This window comes from Acanthopagrus latus, chromosome 7, assembly GCF_904848185.1.
Source record: "Acanthopagrus latus isolate v.2019 chromosome 7, fAcaLat1.1, whole genome shotgun sequence".
NCBI classification, from domain to species: domain Eukaryota; kingdom Metazoa; phylum Chordata; class Actinopteri; order Spariformes; family Sparidae; genus Acanthopagrus; species Acanthopagrus latus.
Genome location: NC_051045.1, coordinates 20137068 through 20155868, shown reverse-complemented (window position 1 = coordinate 20155868; position 18801 = coordinate 20137068). Strand labels below are relative to the sequence as shown.

The 18801-nt window shown below is 43.0% G+C and overlaps 3 protein-coding genes across 11 annotated transcripts; all 3 read right to left on the bottom strand.

Moving 5' to 3' along the window:
• Positions 1-341: 341 nt before the first annotated feature.
• LOC119022619 (aldo-keto reductase family 1 member B7-like) lies at positions 342-5551 on the bottom strand. The gene is made up of 8 exons (XM_037103699.1): positions 5403-5551; positions 5102-5270; positions 4661-4761; positions 3225-3311; positions 2738-2885; positions 2038-2117; positions 1849-1942; positions 342-1350 (listed from the first exon to the last, which is right to left on the bottom strand). Exons 2-8 carry the CDS (start codon positions 5211-5213, stop codon positions 941-943), a joined length of 1032 nt encoding a protein of 343 aa, XP_036959594.1. The 5' UTR covers positions 5214-5270; positions 5403-5551; the 3' UTR covers positions 342-940.
• Positions 5552-5728: 177 nt separating this feature from the next.
• Positions 5729-8578, bottom strand: nsun5 (NOP2/Sun RNA methyltransferase 5). Its single transcript, XM_037103698.1, has 4 exons — positions 7432-8578; positions 6830-7040; positions 6497-6661; positions 5729-6236 (listed from the first exon to the last, which is right to left on the bottom strand). Exons 1-4 carry the CDS (start codon positions 8354-8356, stop codon positions 5840-5842), a joined length of 1698 nt encoding a protein of 565 aa, XP_036959593.1. The 5' UTR covers positions 8357-8578; the 3' UTR covers positions 5729-5839.
• Positions 8579-8920: 342 nt separating this feature from the next.
• Positions 8921-16429, bottom strand: mybl2a (v-myb avian myeloblastosis viral oncogene homolog-like 2a). 9 transcript variants are annotated; one of them, XM_037103690.1, is made up of 14 exons: positions 16276-16429; positions 16064-16158; positions 15779-15838; positions 14658-14760; positions 14305-14376; positions 14101-14193; positions 13766-13986; positions 13464-13584; positions 13122-13175; positions 12655-12899; positions 11729-12431; positions 11315-11557; positions 10905-11105; positions 8921-10713 (listed from the first exon to the last, which is right to left on the bottom strand). In XM_037103690.1, the coding sequence occupies exons 2-14, from the start codon at positions 16072-16074 to the stop codon at positions 10111-10113; spliced, it is 2730 nt and encodes a 909-aa protein (XP_036959585.1). In that variant the 5' UTR covers positions 16075-16158; positions 16276-16429; the 3' UTR covers positions 8921-10110. The 9 variants fall into 9 exon arrangements, with proteins under 9 accessions (XP_036959585.1, XP_036959586.1, XP_036959588.1 ...); XM_037103691.1 differs by having other exon boundaries at positions 16064-16154; positions 16276-16396; XM_037103693.1 differs by lacking the exon at positions 15779-15838 and having other exon boundaries at positions 16276-16428.
• Positions 16430-18801: the final 2372 nt, after the last annotated feature.

The window sequence follows — 18801 nt, the reverse complement described above, 5'->3', positions numbered from 1 at the left end:
GTTTCTCAGACACAAAGGAATACCAATGTACAGTACATCACATTATGATATACATTTAGACGTTCAATACATCTAAATTTCAAAACAAATATATATTCTTTATTTTTTTCATTGGAGATATCTGCTGCTGAGACATTTGGGCCAGTACTGATAAATACAGAGACATGAGAACAACTCGACAGCAACATCTCTAACCCTAACCCTAACCCAGGAACAATGTCCCGCTTCTTCAAGATAGCACTTTTCTTCTTTGGTAACTACCTGCATGCCTTGACACCACAAGAGAAAATAAATGTGATTTTAGGTGAAATGATTCTTTAATCAATAAGCAAATAGAGAAATGGCAAAATGAGGAAAAAAAAGTTTTATTTACCTTCACAACACACTCCTTAGAGGTGGTTTTAATTCAACCAGCAACAGAAAAAAAGCTCTGAATCTCATTAATCAGACGCCATATGTTAAAAATAGTATTATATTTATCATATTATTAAGAATACAAGCTAACAATGATAGTTTAGACAACTGAGAAAGCAACACTGAGATTTCTCTTTATTCTGCTACTAATTGACTAACTAGGTGTAAAAACCGACGTGTGTGAGAATGCGCTGCGGGAGAAAAGTATTCAATCTGTTTAATGATATAAAATATGTCACTTAAAAAAACACCTACACAAACAATCTGTAGAAGTTGCATAAAAAGAGCCGGCTTGTTAAATGTTACTGAGCAGAACAGCTGCTTTGGTCTTCATGTGTAGAAACTAATGTGGAGCAAAATCAGCAAAAGTGGCAAAAATTCTATTGGAGATTTGAACTGAATTTCATCAGGAAGTGCATCTTATCATTTTCCACTGTGGGGATGCTCTTTGTGAGATGTTTCCTCCTCCTCCTCACCCCATCTGTCACATCCAGTCAGTCAGTCCTCCCAGCCTTGCCCTCCCCCTCTATCTCCTGTACTCATCCCCGCAGTCCCCTATGAGCGCCATGAGGTCCCTGGAGCGACGTGTCACTGCTTCGATGGCTGCGAGATCTTCCTGCTGCAGCTTCAGGTCAGGGCTGCAGCTACGCAGACTGTCACTGATGTGTTGCCCCGCCCCTGCGACGCCTAGTCGACATCCTACGATGACCCCGCCCACTGCAGGGCGATCCAACACGTAACGCGTCGCCACGCTAGCCACTGAGCAGTCGTGGTTCTTGGCAGCGGTCTCCAAGGCAACGAGGAGGTCTTGAAAAAGGCTCCAGCCGCCCCAGGTGTCGATCACGTTCTTGTACTTGGAGAGGGAGGCGGTGTTGATCTCCGCCCTGGAACTTGGCTCCGCCTTTCCAAGATAACGCTCTGAGAGTAGACCGCCAGCTGAGAGAGTGATGGAGGAGAGAGGAGAGAGAGAGATACGAAGGAGTTAAAAATGGCGAGGAGGAAGGAAAGAGAGGAGAAGTGGGAGGAAGTAAAAGGAGGTGCCAGGAATAAAGGGAAGAGGAGCATACATGAGATGGGGAAGGATGGAGAGGGGGAAGCGGGTGTAGCGAGAGATGGCAGAGAGAAAAAACAAGAAGGGAGGGGAGAAGCAGTGGAGGAAAAAGAGGGCAGAGATGGGGGTGTTGAGGTTGGGAGGAGGATGTGATGCAAAGACAGATGGAGAGGAAGGAGTGAAGTAAAGGGAGGGTGTGTCGGCACGTCGACTGACTCCATTTTAGAAGTCCACCATTTTGCATCTTTACACCATGATGGTAAATGTGCTGCTCCTATTAAACATGGAGTTAACCTCTGAAACTGCTCATGTTTTCAACTAATGCAAACAAAAAACACATGAATACAGAATGACTGAATCTGAAGAGGTGTGTTGTGTCTCACCCAGAGTGCCGTAAGTGAGGAGCTGAATGTTGTTTGCCAGACAGAAGTGCTCCATCTTCGCTGCAGGTCGCTGGTCAATCACCGAGTACTGAACCTGACACGCAATCATGGAATAATACACAGTTAACAGCTGCACTGATGAAGGTGGAGAGAGGAATCATGGGAGTCTGAAGCAGGTGGAGGTGTTACCTGGTTGCTTGAGATGCGGATGCCTTTGTTGGTGATCTCCTCCAGCCTCTGCGTGTCAAAGTTGGTGAGGGAGAGCTCTCCTGAAGACAAAACATTGCAGAACTTCAAGTAAAAGTTAAAACCAAATGAGTTGGTGCAATCCAGTTATAAGTCAAATAAAGTGGGGTTGAACATTACATTTTGACAGTGGAAACGGCCACTTGACACAAAATAAATTCTCAACACAAAGTCCACTTTGTTGGCGGTTCTGAGGCTTTCAACGACACCTCATGGTCGTCTTTAGTGCATACAGTTCCTGTAGCTGACACGTTGTTGAAAGCTTTAGTGAGTGTGCCCTTATTTAAGATTAATAATGACTCTAACAGCTGATGAAGACAATGAGATGCAGTTAGCAAGGAAAAAGCCAGAAGGTGGACCTTGAGTTAATCTCATTTAGTCAAATCACCACTCCCTGGTGGAGGTCTACACGCAGCCTATTAGACATCAACATATTGCCAATACAGTAATTATACCAGTATACTGACATATCTGTGATGAGCCTAACTCAGCCCACTCATATATTCTTCTGACGATATCATTGTGCCTTGATGTAAATCGAACATAAAGCGTCCAGGTGTGCTGAGTTATTGTTGTCTTTAAGTCTTACAGTGTGGTTTATCATTACATGTTAACAGTATATACTGTGTACAGCACTACGTACGGATGAGTCCCTCCTGTTGCAGGTCGGACAGGTGTCCCAGTGCATCCAGATATCTCTTGTCTCTGTAGTCCCACCAGTGGAACTGCAAACAGTCCAGACTGTCCACCTGCATGCGGTTCATGGAGCGCTGCAGTGCCTTCTCCACCACCTGAGACACACACAGATACATTGTGTGCATGTGCAACATATTGGACAAATATTTTGTTGACAGAACAATCATGAAACCACAAATAAAATCACGTGTGATGTGAGGTTGAAACTTTTTGAAAAATTGTTTTCACAGGAAAGACCTCATAAAACAAGAGACAAGCGGGAGTCTTTTAAAACTGAACACCACAAAGAGATTTCTGTGTAGCTTTACATTTGTTCAGTGGACTAGTGAGGAGAAGTCCTGGTTCCTTCTAAAGACACACACTGCTCTCTGGTGGATGAACTGCTCTCACTGTCTAATACAGCAGGCTGAGTGTGACATCTGTCCACGGCTCACCTTGCGATCCATTGGTCCTGGTCTTGGCACGAATTTGGTCAGACTCTGCAGAGCTGGGCTGTCATTCCCAGAGGATCTGGACTTCAGCTACAGATCAGACAAAGAGTTATAAAAATATAGAATTACAAACATTAATTAACATTAATCAATTAACATTAATTGAGCAATGCCTTGTTACAGTAGCTAGCACTCAGTAGTATTATCTATTATACATAAGCTGAATATTGATCTAATTGTGCACGCGTTTTTCATTTTTGAAGGATGCAGGAGATCATGTGAAAATGTGTTTCAATAATCAGGTTTATTGTAAGAACGACAAAGAGCCTGGAAAGCTTGTGAAATGAGGAGTAAAGCTGGCTGGATGAGAGGAGCTCTGTGCGTCTCTCTGCACATTATTCCAGGTGAGCGGCTGAGACTACGGTCGATACCATTAGACTGTCACAGCACATCAGCCTCAAATACTCTGATCTGAGCCACGCTGGGCCCTGCGTCTGTGTGTGTTTATAGAATGAAAGCATTTCTTAATGCCTGTGTCGAGTATCTGCAGCTCTGTTCTTCTTCTTCTATCTAGCTGCTAATGCATGTGTTCTCCACATGCATTAGCAGCTGGATAGAAGAATCAATAACCAGGCCTGACTGAGCTTACATGACAATACAGCATGAATGACAACTGTGTCCATCACACTTAGCTCAATAAAAATGTGTTAAAATAAAGAGCTTTGACTTTAGTTGACCATTATCAAGGGTACATGGCCCTTCAACAGACACTAAGCCAGTGCAGTATCTCTGCACAGGTACTTGCATGGTGTGTCTCTGCATCTGCTTTATGTTTGAAGAAGGGCTTGGGCTAAAGTGTGCAGACTCTGTTCTTGTATTTTGACTTCTGCTTCAGTACGGCACGTAATGCTGAGCTTCTATAAACCTCTCACATTGATTGAAGCAAAAGATACTGTTGTTTTTCACAGTGGCAGCCCGTTTTCTACTTGAACCTGTCTCTTACTCTCTGTATTTACTTCTTGCGTGCTCTCAGTCTCTTTCTTGTAAATGTCAAGCATGCACACACAGAGTGGCCTCTGTGAGGCTCTAATGGAAATCTACAAACAGCACACTGGCTCCCTCTTGTGTTTTATCCAGCTATCTCAAACCATCTCCAGTAAAAGTGTCATGCACAGACAAGCAGGCCAGCTCTTACACACCTTTTGAACTGCATTTGTATTATTTCATCCCATGGAGTAGGATGATTAATGCCACATATTAAACATTAAAATCTGATGAAGCGGTTGCTTACCATCCATCTCTTTACAGATTTCACCTCTCATTAAATGAGAATGAACTGAGTTTAACAGCTTTTATGGAGATCATCTGAGTACACAAACTAAATAACAAGTTTCTCCAATGGTTTATGCATAATGCTCATCATTGTTACATGTGTGTACCTGGCTGTTGAATTGTCCAAATATTTCCTCTGCAGGCCCATAGATGTCTGCCATGTCGAATGTGGTCAGACCAGCGTCTACATAGGCCTGCATGGCCTCAACTGGAGGAGAGAAACAGATATTATTATTTATTAATATTAATGATATTAAACAGCACAGTTAGGAAATGTAACAGGTTGTTAAGAGTACCTTAAAATATCACAATGCTGCACTACTAAGGTGAAAATAATTCAGTGTCTGTTTTAATTGACCTATGACCCCTGTTTTTAAAATGTCTTTTGTAGCTTATGTGCTTTCATACAAACGATATGTGACGTGAATATAGGAAAATGGCCCTGGAGAACTATTTGTCAGTGACCTGCATATCCTCATGTCAGCTACAAATGAGGTCTGCTGTGTCAAACCGATATCTGGTTCCATGATATGAGGGTTCATGTTAACCTGCTTTGGCTCTATCCACGGCTCCGTGCGCCCCGGACACCTGCCACATCCCGTTCAGGATCCGACACACCTCCAGACCTCCGGACAGCCTCACTCTGGGCACCGAGGACATCCTGCTGCTACACCCGAGGAGGGGCTGCTACAGACGGCTTAGACACACCTCCTTTATCTCATGGTAGAAAAGAGCCAACAACGTAGTTTACTTGTTGCGTCACTTTAGGTTCTTGTCAGTAAACTTCATGCTGTTTAGCACAGGAGAATATAAATTAGAGTTCAGCTACATGAATATTAAAATACCTACTTTACTCTTCCAACATGAGCCTGAGTCCCCGCCAGCAAGATAAAGTGCAGCTCAGTCCAGCACGTTACAAAACATTTTGCGTAAAGGTCTTACAAAAGCTACGAGTGAGGTCTCAACCAATAGGAGGCTCTGCATAGCCGGAAATAAACTTCTTCTTCAGCAGGCTGGCTGCTGGTTTGCTGCCCCCTACTGGATGAAAACTGTCACCTCTCTGGAAAATCACCACATCTGAACCTTTATCTGAAATTGTATAAGCTGTTGAAAATGTAAGAAATAAACCAAAATCTTTGCAGAACAGCTCATAATAATGAGGCACAGAGACGTGATACAGTAAAAAATATTTACTTTTTTCATTTACATTCCCCACAGGTCTCGGTTACAAAATGACAGATCCCCTCCAGACAACAAGCTGTAAACAGTCCCACTTTCATTTCTCATCACTCCATTGTTGCTGCCTTCTTGTTCTTCTTCTTCTTCTTCCTCTTCCGTTTCCTCTTCCTCTTGCCAGGTGTGCTGTCGGCCTGTTCTGTTGCTGCTGGTGTCAGTTTCTCATCCGCCTCTGAAGCTTCAGACTCGTCTTCTTCGGAGGCTGCAGGTCTCTTTACACAGGTGGACGGGATGTGTGGTGCCGCCTCCACGTCGCTGTGTGGTGCCGCCTCCACCTCGCTACGTGGTGCCGCCTCCACCTCGCTGCGTGGTGCCGCCTCCACCTCGCTGCGTGGTGCCGCCTCCACCTCGCTGCGTGGTGCCGCCTCCACCTCGCTGCGTGGTGCCGCCTCCACCTCGCTGCATGGTGCCGCCTCCACCTCGCTGCGTGGTGCCGCCTCAATGACGCTGTGACAGAGCAGTTGGCATAAGTCAACCAGAATACAGTGTTTAAAAAAAAACTGGTGAAACTCTTTGTGCTCAGAGTTTTGTGATGTTCAATTGTAGGTTAAAACAATAAAGTGATTACAGTTCAATTCCAAATTAAATTCAAGCTAAAGACTTTAAAAAACATTTTTTTAAAGACTACATTTGCCTGAAATATATATTCAGCGACAAATTTAAGCTTCACTTTATATAAATCACTTACACAACACCTCACTTTTTACCTTATCTGTGCAGCAGGCTCCTGCTTCGTGTTCCCAGCCTCACTGTGTTTCTCCAGCAGAGCCACGAAGAAGCCGTGTGTGCGGGTCTTGCTGGTGCTGGCACGCAGACACTGAGTGAGCGGCTCCAGGCCTCGTTCAGGCCACTGAGACAGCAGAGGAACCAACCTGCAGGAGGAAACACAAACACTTTAAGTGAACCGTTCACTCGGGGACTGATGGCTGGTTCTGTATCATCAGACTGGTCCAGAGTTTCACTCAGAATCAGATCAAAGACAGACGGGTAGAAAAACATCAACAGGTTTAATGTGATCTGTGAAAACTGACTGATGTTACCTAAAGTTGGGGTTCTGCTGCAGACAGGCAGCCACGACTTCCTCGTTCTCCTGGCTGTGGATAGAGCAGGTGGAGTAGACGATGCGCTTCAGCCGAGGGAACCTGAGGGCGTGGTTCAGGCACCGCAGCTGGAAGGAGGCCAAGGATGCCAGGCGAGCCTGAGTCTTCTCCTGGTCAGCAGAGGAGGTGTCGTCTCTAAGACACACCATACCTGAACCCCACACAGATAATAGACATTATATAAAGTACAACAAAACAGAACACAAAATGTCAGGATTTTTACTTAAGTGCAAGAAAAAGTCTGATACTTTCGGACTATTGCAATTCAGTAAAAATCATGTGAGGTTAATTAGTGAAGATGGGTGATGCAGAGTGAACCAGGCACCAAAACAGCTTCTAGTAAGTGTCCTTCCTCAAGATGGGTCGTGATCTTATATGATTACAGGACATATGTATCACATGTCTATGGAACTACAGTCACATGTTCCATGGGCTCTAAGGGATGTCAAGGAGACAAGGTATACAGGGGGTATACCTGTAAAGGCAGCAGACAGGTGACCAGACACCTGGCTAACCTTGTGATCAGTGATAACTTAGCCTACCTGATCCACTGCAGGATGGATCCAGCAGGATATACTCGACATCTTTATACTGCGGGCTGTCAGGATCCACCTTCAGGAAGTCCTGATTGGCCAGCTGCTGACAGGTGACCCCGGCCCGGAGCAGGAGAGTCGACATGGTGGCCAGACGCTTGGCATCCAAATCAAAAGCGAACAGCTTGCCCTTGTTCTTCATGATGGCTGCCAGGTGGCTCGTTTTGTTGCCTGGGGCGGCGCAGGCATCGATGACATGGCTGCCAGGTGGTGGGTTGAGGAGGTAGGCGGGGAGGCAGCTGGCTTTGTCCTGCAGAATGATGTGACCGGCCTTGTACATGAAGTGGTCATGGAAGTCTGTTTGAGGAGAGAGGACCAGCAGCTCTGGCAGGTGTATGTCTTTCACAAAGTGCTTCTCCTTCAGGGTCAAGTCATCCAGCCTGGAGGCCTTGCCCAGGTAGGTCAGGCCGTCCCTCTTCAGGTAGTCCACAACATCCTCCACAGTTGTCTTCAGGGTGTTGACACGCACATACCTGGGCAGCCGACCCTTTGGGAGCACTTTGAGGCGGTCCGGGAGCAGGTCTTCATTCTTACTGACCTTATGCTTCACCTTCATGCGGGCCAGCGCCGCCTGCAGCCTGGGCCGGTGCTTCATCATCATGGTCTTCCAGGAGCCACCGCACTTGAGCCCCTGGCCGATCACCAGGTCGTGCACCAGCACCATGGCCATGTGCATCCTCAGCTTGGTCTGTTTGAGCAGCTTGGTGGACTCGATGATCTCCTGCAGGACGGAGGAATACTTCTGGGTCTCACAAACCAGAGCGAACAGCTGCTTGATGTTCACAAATTTGCTGTCGTACACCAGAGTTTTTAGAGCGGCCTGCTTCATCTCGGCTTTCTCCAGGATCTCAGCGGCTTTTAAGTACAGAGCCATGGCGACAGACAGCCTTTAGCTAACTACCGGGCTCGTTAGCTTGGCTTTTTACAAGTGACAGCTGGCCTGACACCCTCCTCGTCCTATCGAAGTCTCCTCTTCTGAACAACAAGCGAGTTTCGTCTTCTCATTCAAGTTGTATATAAAGGCGGCTGCGTGACAACTTTTCCACCATGCACATGGTGGACGACGGGTCGTGACTCCGGAAGTACAAGCTGACGCATTTGTTTTCGTCTGACGTAGGAGGTGCCTCCAGCCAATCAGTGATCGCAACTGAAAAATAAAAATATCGGGCCCGAAAACCCAAGTTACATTTGTAACATTTGAATTACAGCAATGTCCAAACCATTTTCTTAATATTTATAACATGACTTCATGCATTTCGTTTCAACTAGCTTTTATTCTTCCTTATCTTTTCTGGTCGAGGTACTCAGGATAAACTACTCTTAACACTAAACTGACCATCCTTCCTCACTTCACAGAGTCAGCTCCCAGCCGATCTAAATATTAATACATTCTAACCCAGATAGTCAGAAATTTGACATGAAAACTCTGAGCCACAGATATAGGAAACTGTACAGAAAAATAGCTTTATTCTTTAATTAAAAAAATCAATTTAAGAGCTGATAAATCATCAAGGCTCTTGAGATTTATCAACTGTAAAGCATCACTGAGCAGTAAAAATTAAAAATATAAACAAATTGTTATGGACTAATAAAGTAAACACAGCTTTTACAAAAAGCTGAAAAGGCGCAGAGTCTTATTTTATTTACTGTTAAGCAACCCAACACACAGTCCATCTGCACTTAAGTGTACAGCATACAAAACAAATAAATTACAAGGAGACAAATTACACTCCAAAGCTTTACATATTCAGTCACTTCAGTTTTTGCTTTAGGCACTAAATACCCACTATCGCTGTGACACACTTCATTGAGAGTAAAATCTCTGTCCATTCAGAGAAACATGGGCTGATGTTTACGCATTTTTACTGCTGATTTGATCATATTTTTTAAAAATATATATGTATATATTATATATGACATTAAGACAGACTTTTAGCACTACTAGTACAAGTCACAGTCAGAAAATGTTGGACTTTGACCACAACTGCTTCTTTTTCTCCTGCTCCCTTCTAAGAAGAAGCTAGTGGCAGCTACAAAGAAAAACTTAAAATATCTGTTAAGCAATTTGTCCACTCATCTTAATTCACACTTCAGCTGACATTTTTAAATCTTTGAATTTAAAGTATTTATACTCAAAAACAATAAGCAGTTTTGTGTGAAGGGGCAAAGCGAATCTGCCTCTCACTAAACAGTAACAGTCATCTGAACCAAAAATCCCCAATTTGAGGTGACTTTGATGGTGGCTGCCATTGCGCTCATATTCAATATATTTGTAGAACATCTTAGATCAGTGTTTCCCAAAGCCCATGATGACTTCCTCAAATGTCTCGTCCTCAAATATATTTAATTGAATGTCATAGAGGAGTACAGAAACTAACTGATTAATCTTTGCAGCTCGAGGTAGATATAGGGCTAAACACATTAAGTTTAATCGAATGTTCAATGAAATGTCACTGAGGGTCATCAAGTTAAGTCATGGGGATGGGTGTCAAATGGGTTTAAAAGTGCATTTTATAGTAAATGATGGTGAGTTTCTGTTTAATGCAATGTCACAGGAAGGAAAAAGCAAGAGTGGAGTATGTTCTGGATGGAGGACAGAGTAGTCAGAACCAACTGTCACCTGACCCATCAGTGTTTGGCAACCCCACTGGGCTTTTTAACAGTCTTTGCCTTTAAAGAGTTTTTGTACAGAAGCAGTCTCTCAGTGGTGTGAGATGGCAGCCGGTTCCTCTTGGCTCTTACGATACAGGCTGCCATTGGACACAGCCGGTCGAAGCCCCCTGAGGTGGCTGGTACTGCTAGCAGGTTCTTGGCGATGCTCTGGAGCTGGGGGAACCGAGAAGCAGATTTCCAGTAAACCACACTGGAGTTGCTTTCATGCAACGGCTCAGACAGGTACACATCAACCTCAGACGTCTTCATATTCTTTGCAGGCGGCTGGAGAAAGTTAAAGATGGACTTGCGCTTGAGGTCGTTTCCGTTAACACCGTCCAAGTTGTTGTCATCTGAGCTGCCACAAGATGTCTCCGTCAGCATACTGGCCTGGCTTTCCTCTTCACCATTCTGGTCCTTAGTCAACTCTGCACTTGTCTGGTGTTTATCTGCCTCTACAGAGGGAGATGCTGAGGCCTCCATGCTTCTCAATGAAGCTTCCAAGATGGCGCGAGCTTCATGCTTCGATGGGGGTGTGAGGACATCTGTCTGGTCCTCATGTTTGGCATCAGAAAATGGCTGGAAAGAAAAGTTCAAGCCAGGGTGAGAGTTCCGATTGTGAAAGTGGGTTAAGTTTGATGTGCATTTTGCTCTTTGTAAAGGAACCACTTCTTTGATGTACTTTAACATAGAGCTCAATAGAGACACTAAGACACCATTTAATGCAACAGACAAAACAAACCAGCCATCATTCTGGCATAACTCAGTACCTGAAGCTTGATCCTGGGGTCAAGCATAGCAGCTAGGACCATGTCCTTCTGGTGGATCAGGGACTGGAAGTGTGTGTGAAGGCCTGTACGCAGGGCCTTGCTAAAGTGAGTGTAGTTAGTGACAAGGCTCTCCAAGGTCTTATCAAGGCCAACAAGGGAAGGTATGATGATAGAGATGGTCACTCCATTTCCTTGCAGGACCTGGGTTAGATGAGGTAAAAAGAAAAGGATCTCACATAATCAACTAAAAATACCACATTATTATCATAATATATTCATGCTGCAACTTCATCTTTGTTGTTTGCTTTGTTTCAGTAATCCAAAGTACCCAGCTCAGAACAGCCGATTCAGTGTGTAATATCTTAATCAACCACATCCATAATTTAGTTCTTCCTAACTTTCTCTTTTACCTGCAAGGCCTCCTCAAACGATTCAAGGAGACCCAGGATGTCAATCACTTGCTCCCTTTTGACCATGACTAGCGGCGGTGCACTGGCTGTGTCAGTGGCCTCTATGCGAGCCTGAGCTAAGACAGTCATAACTGCACTCCAGGCGGACTCCTGCACCATGCGGCGTAAAGATACCATCATGGAGTTCCAGCGACAGCTACTGGAGGAAGGGCACAGGGACACGTTCCACTCCTTCATCAGAACCTAAACAATGAGAAATGATTAGGTATTCTTCAAATTGTGGCAAAAGGTATTCAAATCATATCGAATAAAAGAAGTTTGGTATCACCCATCCTTATCATGTGCCTTTACTAAAATAATGTAATGCTGTCCACAATACAGTTGCATGAAGTTTTTAGCCATTTTTTGCTCTACCTCACTCCAGTAAGCACTGCTCCTAAAGAAAGCCACCACGTTGTGGGCCTGCAAGAGCAGGTTTTCCACAACCCTGGAGTTCTTCAGCGCTTCCTTAATCACACGCTGCAGTGTGTTGGCCACACAGGAGGTCCTGGTCCCAATCTGCATCTCTGAAAAGGGGGATTCTGTTTCAGACATCTGGTCTGACAGAAATGCCACTATATCATCTCCATCTGGTTCTCCTCTGTTGGATGAGCACATGATCTTGTAGTCACAGAACAAGTTGTTCCCAGCCAGGGCTTCTTTGGCTTGGTTGACGAGGATGTAGCCAATGCTGTGAGGAAAGATGCCGTAGCTTAGCAGCACACCTTCAAGCTCGCTGGCCACAGTGGTGCTGAGGTTTTTGTGGCTGAGGTGACGGAACGCCACAGTGGGACGGCGGATCTGCCAGGAATCACTGACAAAGTGGAGCTGCACGACAACAATGGGCTCCTCCACGGGATGGGATGGATCACCTGCCCACAGGTCTAACGTGACATGAATGGCACTCTTACCATCTTTGGTTTTGGCAAGGCAGGCTTTAAGGTCACGGATGAGCTGAGGTTTGATGCTTCTCTCCACATCATCATAGAGCTGTAGCCCCATAACTCGTTGAGATAGCTTGTTGTATTCAGGGCTGATGGTACTCATGAATGACCTGAAGCCTGTGCCTTCAACAAAACTGTGGGGAACAAAGAAAAGATACAATGACATTTCCAAATGGTTTGTGGGTGTGATCCAGACTAGTGAATAGATGTGGGATGGTTATGACATATTCCACAAGCAGCAAAGTCATGAAAGCACCCTGGCCCTTTGTCCAAAGTTGTTAAAATACCCCAGTTTGTTAATCCTCCGGTCACTGACCAAACGTTAACACTGTAACAGCCAGTAACACTGTAAGTCACCTGAGTGGCAGCATGTCCTCAGCAAGCATCCTCAGTGCTGCATCGACAACCTTTTTCTGGTCCACCGGTGCTGCTACAGGTGCACCCCCTGAGTTTGAGTTGGGACTGGAACTCGAACTGAGGGGCAAGGAGGGACTCGGGGAGGAGATCTCTCTCTTGGATGTCAAAGTCTGTGGAAGCTGAATGGATGTCTTCTGTTTGACTCTCTCAGGCTCCTTCTGTTTCTTCTCCTTCTCTAGCCTGAACTGTGGCAAAGCAAGGGTACAAGGGTTAAACCAAGCTGTAGCTCACCGCATCATGGAAAAAAACTCTAAAAAGCATTGAAGACATTTACTTTTGTCATCCATCTAAGACCACTTCTAATTTAACAGATGTATCTGTGTTAAATTTGAGTGTTTCTACTGAGATAAAGGTTTTAAAGAAAAGACAGCAGATTCATAAAGGAAATTATTCTATGACAAACTTACCACTTTAGGAATTACTGGTTCAGTGTCTAATACAACATCACACTTGAAGTCGACCTGTAACACGACAAATAATGTTAATGCACATTAATGTCTCTGCTGCAAAATATTGAGGAAAAAAAACACCAAAGATCTTCACTTTCATTCTGATCTTATGGTATTGATCAGGCATATTACCTGCATCATCCTTATGATGATGAGTAAACAATCTATATCTAAACTGTTTTGTGTGTGTGTGTATATCCCTTCAACAACAAAAAACAACCGTTGTTGCAATTGTGGAAATCTGTGAAAGCAGAAAAAATGAATCTTTTCAGTTTGTGTTAAACTCAATAAGAGCTGTACCTCTCCTTCCACAAACTGTTGTATATCAAGGGAAATGCTGTCAGCTTCATCCTTGAACAAGCCCAATTCTGCTTTACGTCTGATGGTGCTGTTCCAGTGATTTTTCACAGCATTGTCTGTCCTGCAAGAGGAATGAAAAATACAAATTCAATTATCATCTCTAGCTTAAAACAGGCTGATACATTTTAGACAATCACCCATTCATTTTAAAAATAAAAGAACACATAGTGTATTTGACTGCTTTTGATTCACTTAAATTTCAGCAAATCAGTGACCCCCAGGGTTAATGTCAGCCAACTCACCTTCCAGGAAGCAGCTTGGCAATCTCAGCCCACCGGTTTCCAAAAATGGAGTGGGCTTTGTAAATAATGATATCCTCTTCATTCGTCCAGGAGCTCTTTTTGACCAGTGGATCAAGATGGTTGTGCCAACGCTCACGACACTGTTTACCCATCCTGCCCTTTAGGTGCCTGGCAATCAAGGACCAGTGTCCAGTGCCGTACTTGCCAACCAGCTCTACTATCTGTCAGGGCAAAGACATTGGCAAACAAAGAAGTGCAAATTGAGATAGGACAATATTAACTAGAGACTGTCTTTAAAAAAAAGTCTCTATCAGATGTTCTATCTAATGTTTCACCTTTTCATCTTCCTCTTTAGACCAGTAGCCTTTGATTAATTCAGGATCCAGGTGCTTTTTCCAACGTTGCACACACTGCAATTCTGAACGCCCCTGACACAGTGATAAGAAATGCCTTTATTACCTAAGATGAAATAACTGAACATGGGGAGCGTTAAGACATCTTAAGTTACACAGCACGATAGACACAATACAAATACTTACTGGCAAAAAACTGGCAATGGTTTTCCAGTCTTTTTTTCCAACGCTATTGACCAGGATTTTTAAATTGTCATCCTGCACACAACAACAAATCGATTCAGAGACACAGTACAAATCACTTTACGTTACCTAGCAAACCAACCAATCATTGGAAATCTCAAAATGTCTTAATCATTAGTTTACACCTCTGCCTCAGTTGGTACTTCTTTTTAGCATGCAGCATTACTTTTCAGTCACTGACAGCTATAATACACTACTTTATGGACATTATGGTGTGCTGCTCCAGATAATGCTGTCAGATGAGCATACTTATTTCGTACAGACAACAGTAACCTGAAAGACTTCTTTTCACTCACCTCTTCCTGAGTCCATTTGACAGAACACCTGGTGCCATCTTTCTTTTCAGCTGTGTCTGAGTCTGTGTCCATGCACGGATTACTATCTCCTGCTTCTTCCATGCTGCAACCACACAAATAACCAAAATGTAAGATACAACATAAATTACTGGATTTCAACATTGAGAGATGATTAAGAGTGAAAAGACTGTGTGAGATTTAGATATTGTGGTACACAAAATCTACATGCATATGAACATTATGGTATGGTTGTTGTGGACCTAATAATTATGCCGTAGTTTTGAATGTCATTATTAATGATGGTGTAGTAACAAAGTCTCAGCTGCAAATGTCAAAATGTCAAAACCTCACATTTATCTATCTCCTTACAACAATAACAAACACACCTGTTTAAATGCTACATCTAAAGTAATTCAAAGACTGAAACACTATTTCAGCACCATTGGTGATTTAGTGGTAGATCTAATCACAAGTTGTTCATCATTTACAAAGAGCAAAACTTTTGATACTTTAAATGTGGCAATTTCAAAGATGCAGATATGTGGGAAATTGTTATGGCCAAGAGGAACAGGAAAGTTACCAGGACGGCCAAGACCTTCAAACCATGCAATATGAGATATAAGAACAAGATATCCTTAAATTATTATTTAGCTAACTTGTAACCACTTCCTTGTGTTTAAAGCCCATGTGCGTTTACTTTCCTGTCGGATAACCTGCCCAACAAGCATGAATGTTGCTAGTTTAGCAGCTAACATAAGCTGCTGCAAACCAAATAAGTTACCACGACATAAAGGCGTTTATCTAAATTGTCATATCTCAACAGTCCATTTGGCAACTCTCAAGACAAACTTACTGTGATTAAAGAAAAACAGACAACTTTACAAGCCAACTTGGCTGCAACTAAAAGCTAGCTAACTTAGCTAGCAGGTCCGTGCACACGCTTGAAGGAAACATTGACGGTTAGTTCAGAAAGTAGTCCGCCTCTAGCGGCGCGTACATGCAAATGCAACGACCCTGCTCACAGTACAACATTTTTATATAAGCGAAGTGAGGCGGTTATGATTATTTCAGGGTTGCTGAAAGTGACCTGACATGACAGTACGGAACTCGAAAATGCCTACCTAAAGTGCAGCTTGTGCACTTGCTTCTGAAATACAGCAGGGTCCAGCTTTTCCAGCTCCCTACCGTGACACAACAGAACAACGGCTTTTAAAAGGACACGAGAGAGGGAACCACCATCTCACTCACACACAACATGACAACTGCTTGATTCACAGCTGTGGCGATGACTACCTTTTAAAGTAGTACCCCGTGAGATGTTTCCATCCTGAGCGCAACACAAACACGCACGTGTTTTCTTTTCTTTTTTTTAACATCTACGGACATTAATGTCCCCCCACACTTACCCGCGCGACATCCCTCCTCTGTCTCTCCTGTCTCGAGATCCAGACCGGGGCTATCAAATGCTAACGTTAGCCGGAGTAGCTACAAAACAAGCTGTCTTTTCAGGAACAACAGAGAGAAAACTTGTAAAACATATGCCGAAGTAAATAGGCGTTAATCGCCGAGCTACATAGACAGTCATGGAGCTCGTTGCACTGTATGAGTAGAAATTTACCCGCGACTGAAACTCTGAGGTCTGTTCAAGAGCACCACGGCCCCACAACTGCACGCACTCCCCGGAAACAATGCATGGCAGTGACTGTTTTAACCGACGCTAACGGCTAACGGCTGCTGCTAAGCAACTGTGGAATGGTCTGCCTCCTGCTTTTAACGGTTCCCTTCATCATCACGTCAACACATCTCTTCCAAAAGACAACAAAGTTTCAATGAAACTGTTGTGAACGCTGTAATGCCTCTTAAGAACAACACTAGCTACACCATTACAAAACTTTTTTTTTTTTTTTTTAAATGAACCTCTTTGCAAAACCACTGGTGGGTCACTTATTAATGCTAGGCTAACAGAGGCAAAAGTCATCCCAAATAACTTATTTATAAGTTTTAATCAAGGCGTCAACATCTCTTATGATAGCAATCATGGCACAATAAAGTATAAAGGTAGGCTATGTAGAGTTTTCACTATTTAGTGGTGACAGAGCTAGCTGAAACATTATCACAAGCTAATGCAAAATGAGGGTATCTCACTTTGTAGCAAGGTTGTAAAAATATTCTACCACATTTTTATCAATGGTGACCCAAGTTTTATAACATTGTGTTAAAATAAAAACACAGTCATGGCATAGTTTTAATTGGAAGCGTTTTATGTACGCCTCCTGTTGTATATCAAGCACATGTACAAAAAACTACATGTGACATGAGTTTGAAACAATGCCTGGGGCTGTGCTGTGCAGCCATTGACTGATCTGCCTCATGCAACATATTCTTCACAAATCTCTTACAAAAGATAACCAAAGTTTCAGTCAGACATTTTTGAACACTGTTGTGCATTTTGTGGAATGAGAAGGACAACACTTGTTCACCATTACAGATGTTTAACACCAAATTAACCTCTTCACAAAGTCACTGGTGGGTCTCTTATTTATGCTAGGCTAACGTGGGCTAAACTAACACGGACTGCTCAACTTCAAATAACAAGAGTGAGCTTTAATGATGGTCTAAACAGTAGGAAAGACAAGGAATCATAGAATTTGTCCTTTAAATGGAGGCAATGTAGACTTTTCCAAATGATATGGTGGCACAGCTCGCTATAAGACATCACCTATGGCAGGCTAATGCAAAATAGCCTATCTCATCTCAGTTTATACCGAGATTGTAAAAATATTCTGCAATAGTTTTCATCCATTTATTTCCAAGTGGTAACGCTTATGCACACTTGTGTCATAATAAAAAGTCATAGCAGTTTTAATTGTAAGCATTTAATTATTTCAGCTTTATTACTGGCTTCCACAATATTCTGTCAAAGGACACTCATCACATATAGGCACAAACTAGTTTGTCTGTGTCAGAATTCACAGCATAGCATGTTCATTTTGCCCAGCCGGATGTGTGTGTGTAACCTGTATGCTTCTATGAGTTCACAGATGGTGAGTTGTTGTCTTTTTCACTTTGCCTGTTTCAATGCCATCCTCCACTCATCAGCAGTGTTGCTAAGCAACTGTCCTTCACAGTTGCATCCAGACATCTTCTCCAGCAGGAGTCGCATTTATTTGGATAGCAGATCTTTTGACGTCAGTTAATGTTCCACTTATGAGCAGTTCCAACACCTCGAACAGGTGTAGATCAGGGATTTAAGGATTTGATATTGTGAAGTCTGGAAGCACCACAGAATAAATCATGCAGCCCTTCATTCACTGCAATAGGTTTAATTTATAATATGTGTACATATCAGGGTAAAAGTGCCAGTGTTATCACAACTTTTTCCATGCTTTCACCCCATCAAGGTCAGCCACTCTAACATTCAGCTCACTAGAAAATTAATGTCTCTCAGTCACAGAACTGTCACTAATGGGAAAGCTCGAAACAAAAGGCTATCTAAACTTTACCTCAGAATCGTTTCATGAAATATGATAATCAGGCAGCTTAGCTGTAGCACCTAAAGATATATATACAGTTAACATGTTTGATATGTACTGAAAATGACACTTCCCATACACAGTTCATTTTATTACAGCATGCAGCTTTCATACAAAATGAAGGTTTTGTTTTATAATTGGTCACAGAGCACAGGAATATTCTTCTTCTTTTGGTGTAACACTGATGATTAAAACAGAGAAGTTATTCATTTACTGTTTCTACTGATGGTTTCTGACTCCTACATGAAAACATTTTATATTCTATTGTTCTTCAAATATGGATGTATAGCAATTTTTTTCTGAGTAAAAGCACCTTTAAAGACACTTTAAATGAAGCATTCAGCATGTTATGTTCAAGATTTTGTGTATTTATACAAATTCCACAGACGTCAGGTAAGATTCATATGGGTTAAAACCATCACAATGACTAATAAATAATACTTGACATAGGAGTTGCATCTCTAAAGACAGTGTTCACATTTTGTAAGAATTTAAGGAGCATTTATTAATGAATTGGACGGCTTTAAATGCTTTTTACCCTTACACACACAATGAAAATATCAGAATAGTAATGAAAACTAGAAAAAATTGTATTCCTGGTATCCACGTCA

What these genes read in the sequence shown, in the direction of transcription:
- mybl2a (XM_037103688.1), bottom strand. Translation starts at nt 16,033, where the DNA reads ATGTTAAAAAAAAGAAAAGAAAACACGTGCGTGTTTGTGTTGCGCTCA. An exon ending in AACCAGTAATTCCTAAAGTG is followed by an intron (nt 12,900 to 13,121) that starts GTAAGTTTGTCA and finishes GCTTTGCCACAG; the next exon opens with TTCAGGCTAGAGAAGGAGAA. An exon ending in ACCCCAGGATCAAGCTTCAG is followed by an intron (nt 10,714 to 10,904) that starts GTACTGAGTTAT and finishes TTTTCTTTCCAG; the next exon opens with CCATTTTCTGATGCCAAACA.
- nsun5 (XM_037103698.1), bottom strand. Translation starts at nt 8,356, where the DNA reads ATGGCTCTGTACTTAAAAGCCGCTGAGATCCTGGAGAAAGCCGAGATG. An exon ending in CAGCAGAACCCCAACTTTAG is followed by an intron (nt 6,662 to 6,829) that starts GTAACATCAGTC and finishes TTCCTCCTGCAG; the next exon opens with GTTGGTTCCTCTGCTGTCTC. An exon ending in GAGCCTGCTGCACAGATAAG is followed by an intron (nt 6,237 to 6,496) that starts GTAAAAAGTGAG and finishes GCTCTGTCACAG; the next exon opens with CGTCATTGAGGCGGCACCAC.
- LOC119022619 (XM_037103699.1), bottom strand. Translation starts at nt 5,213, where the DNA reads ATGTCCTCGGTGCCCAGAGTGAGGCTGTCCGGAGGTCTGGAGGTGTGT. An exon ending in TTGGACAATTCAACAGCCAG is followed by an intron (nt 3,312 to 4,660) that starts GTACACACATGT and finishes TCTGATCTGTAG; the next exon opens with CTGAAGTCCAGATCCTCTGG. An exon ending in CCTCACTTACGGCACTCTGG is followed by an intron (nt 1,351 to 1,848) that starts GTGAGACACAAC and finishes TCACTCTCTCAG; the next exon opens with CTGGCGGTCTACTCTCAGAG.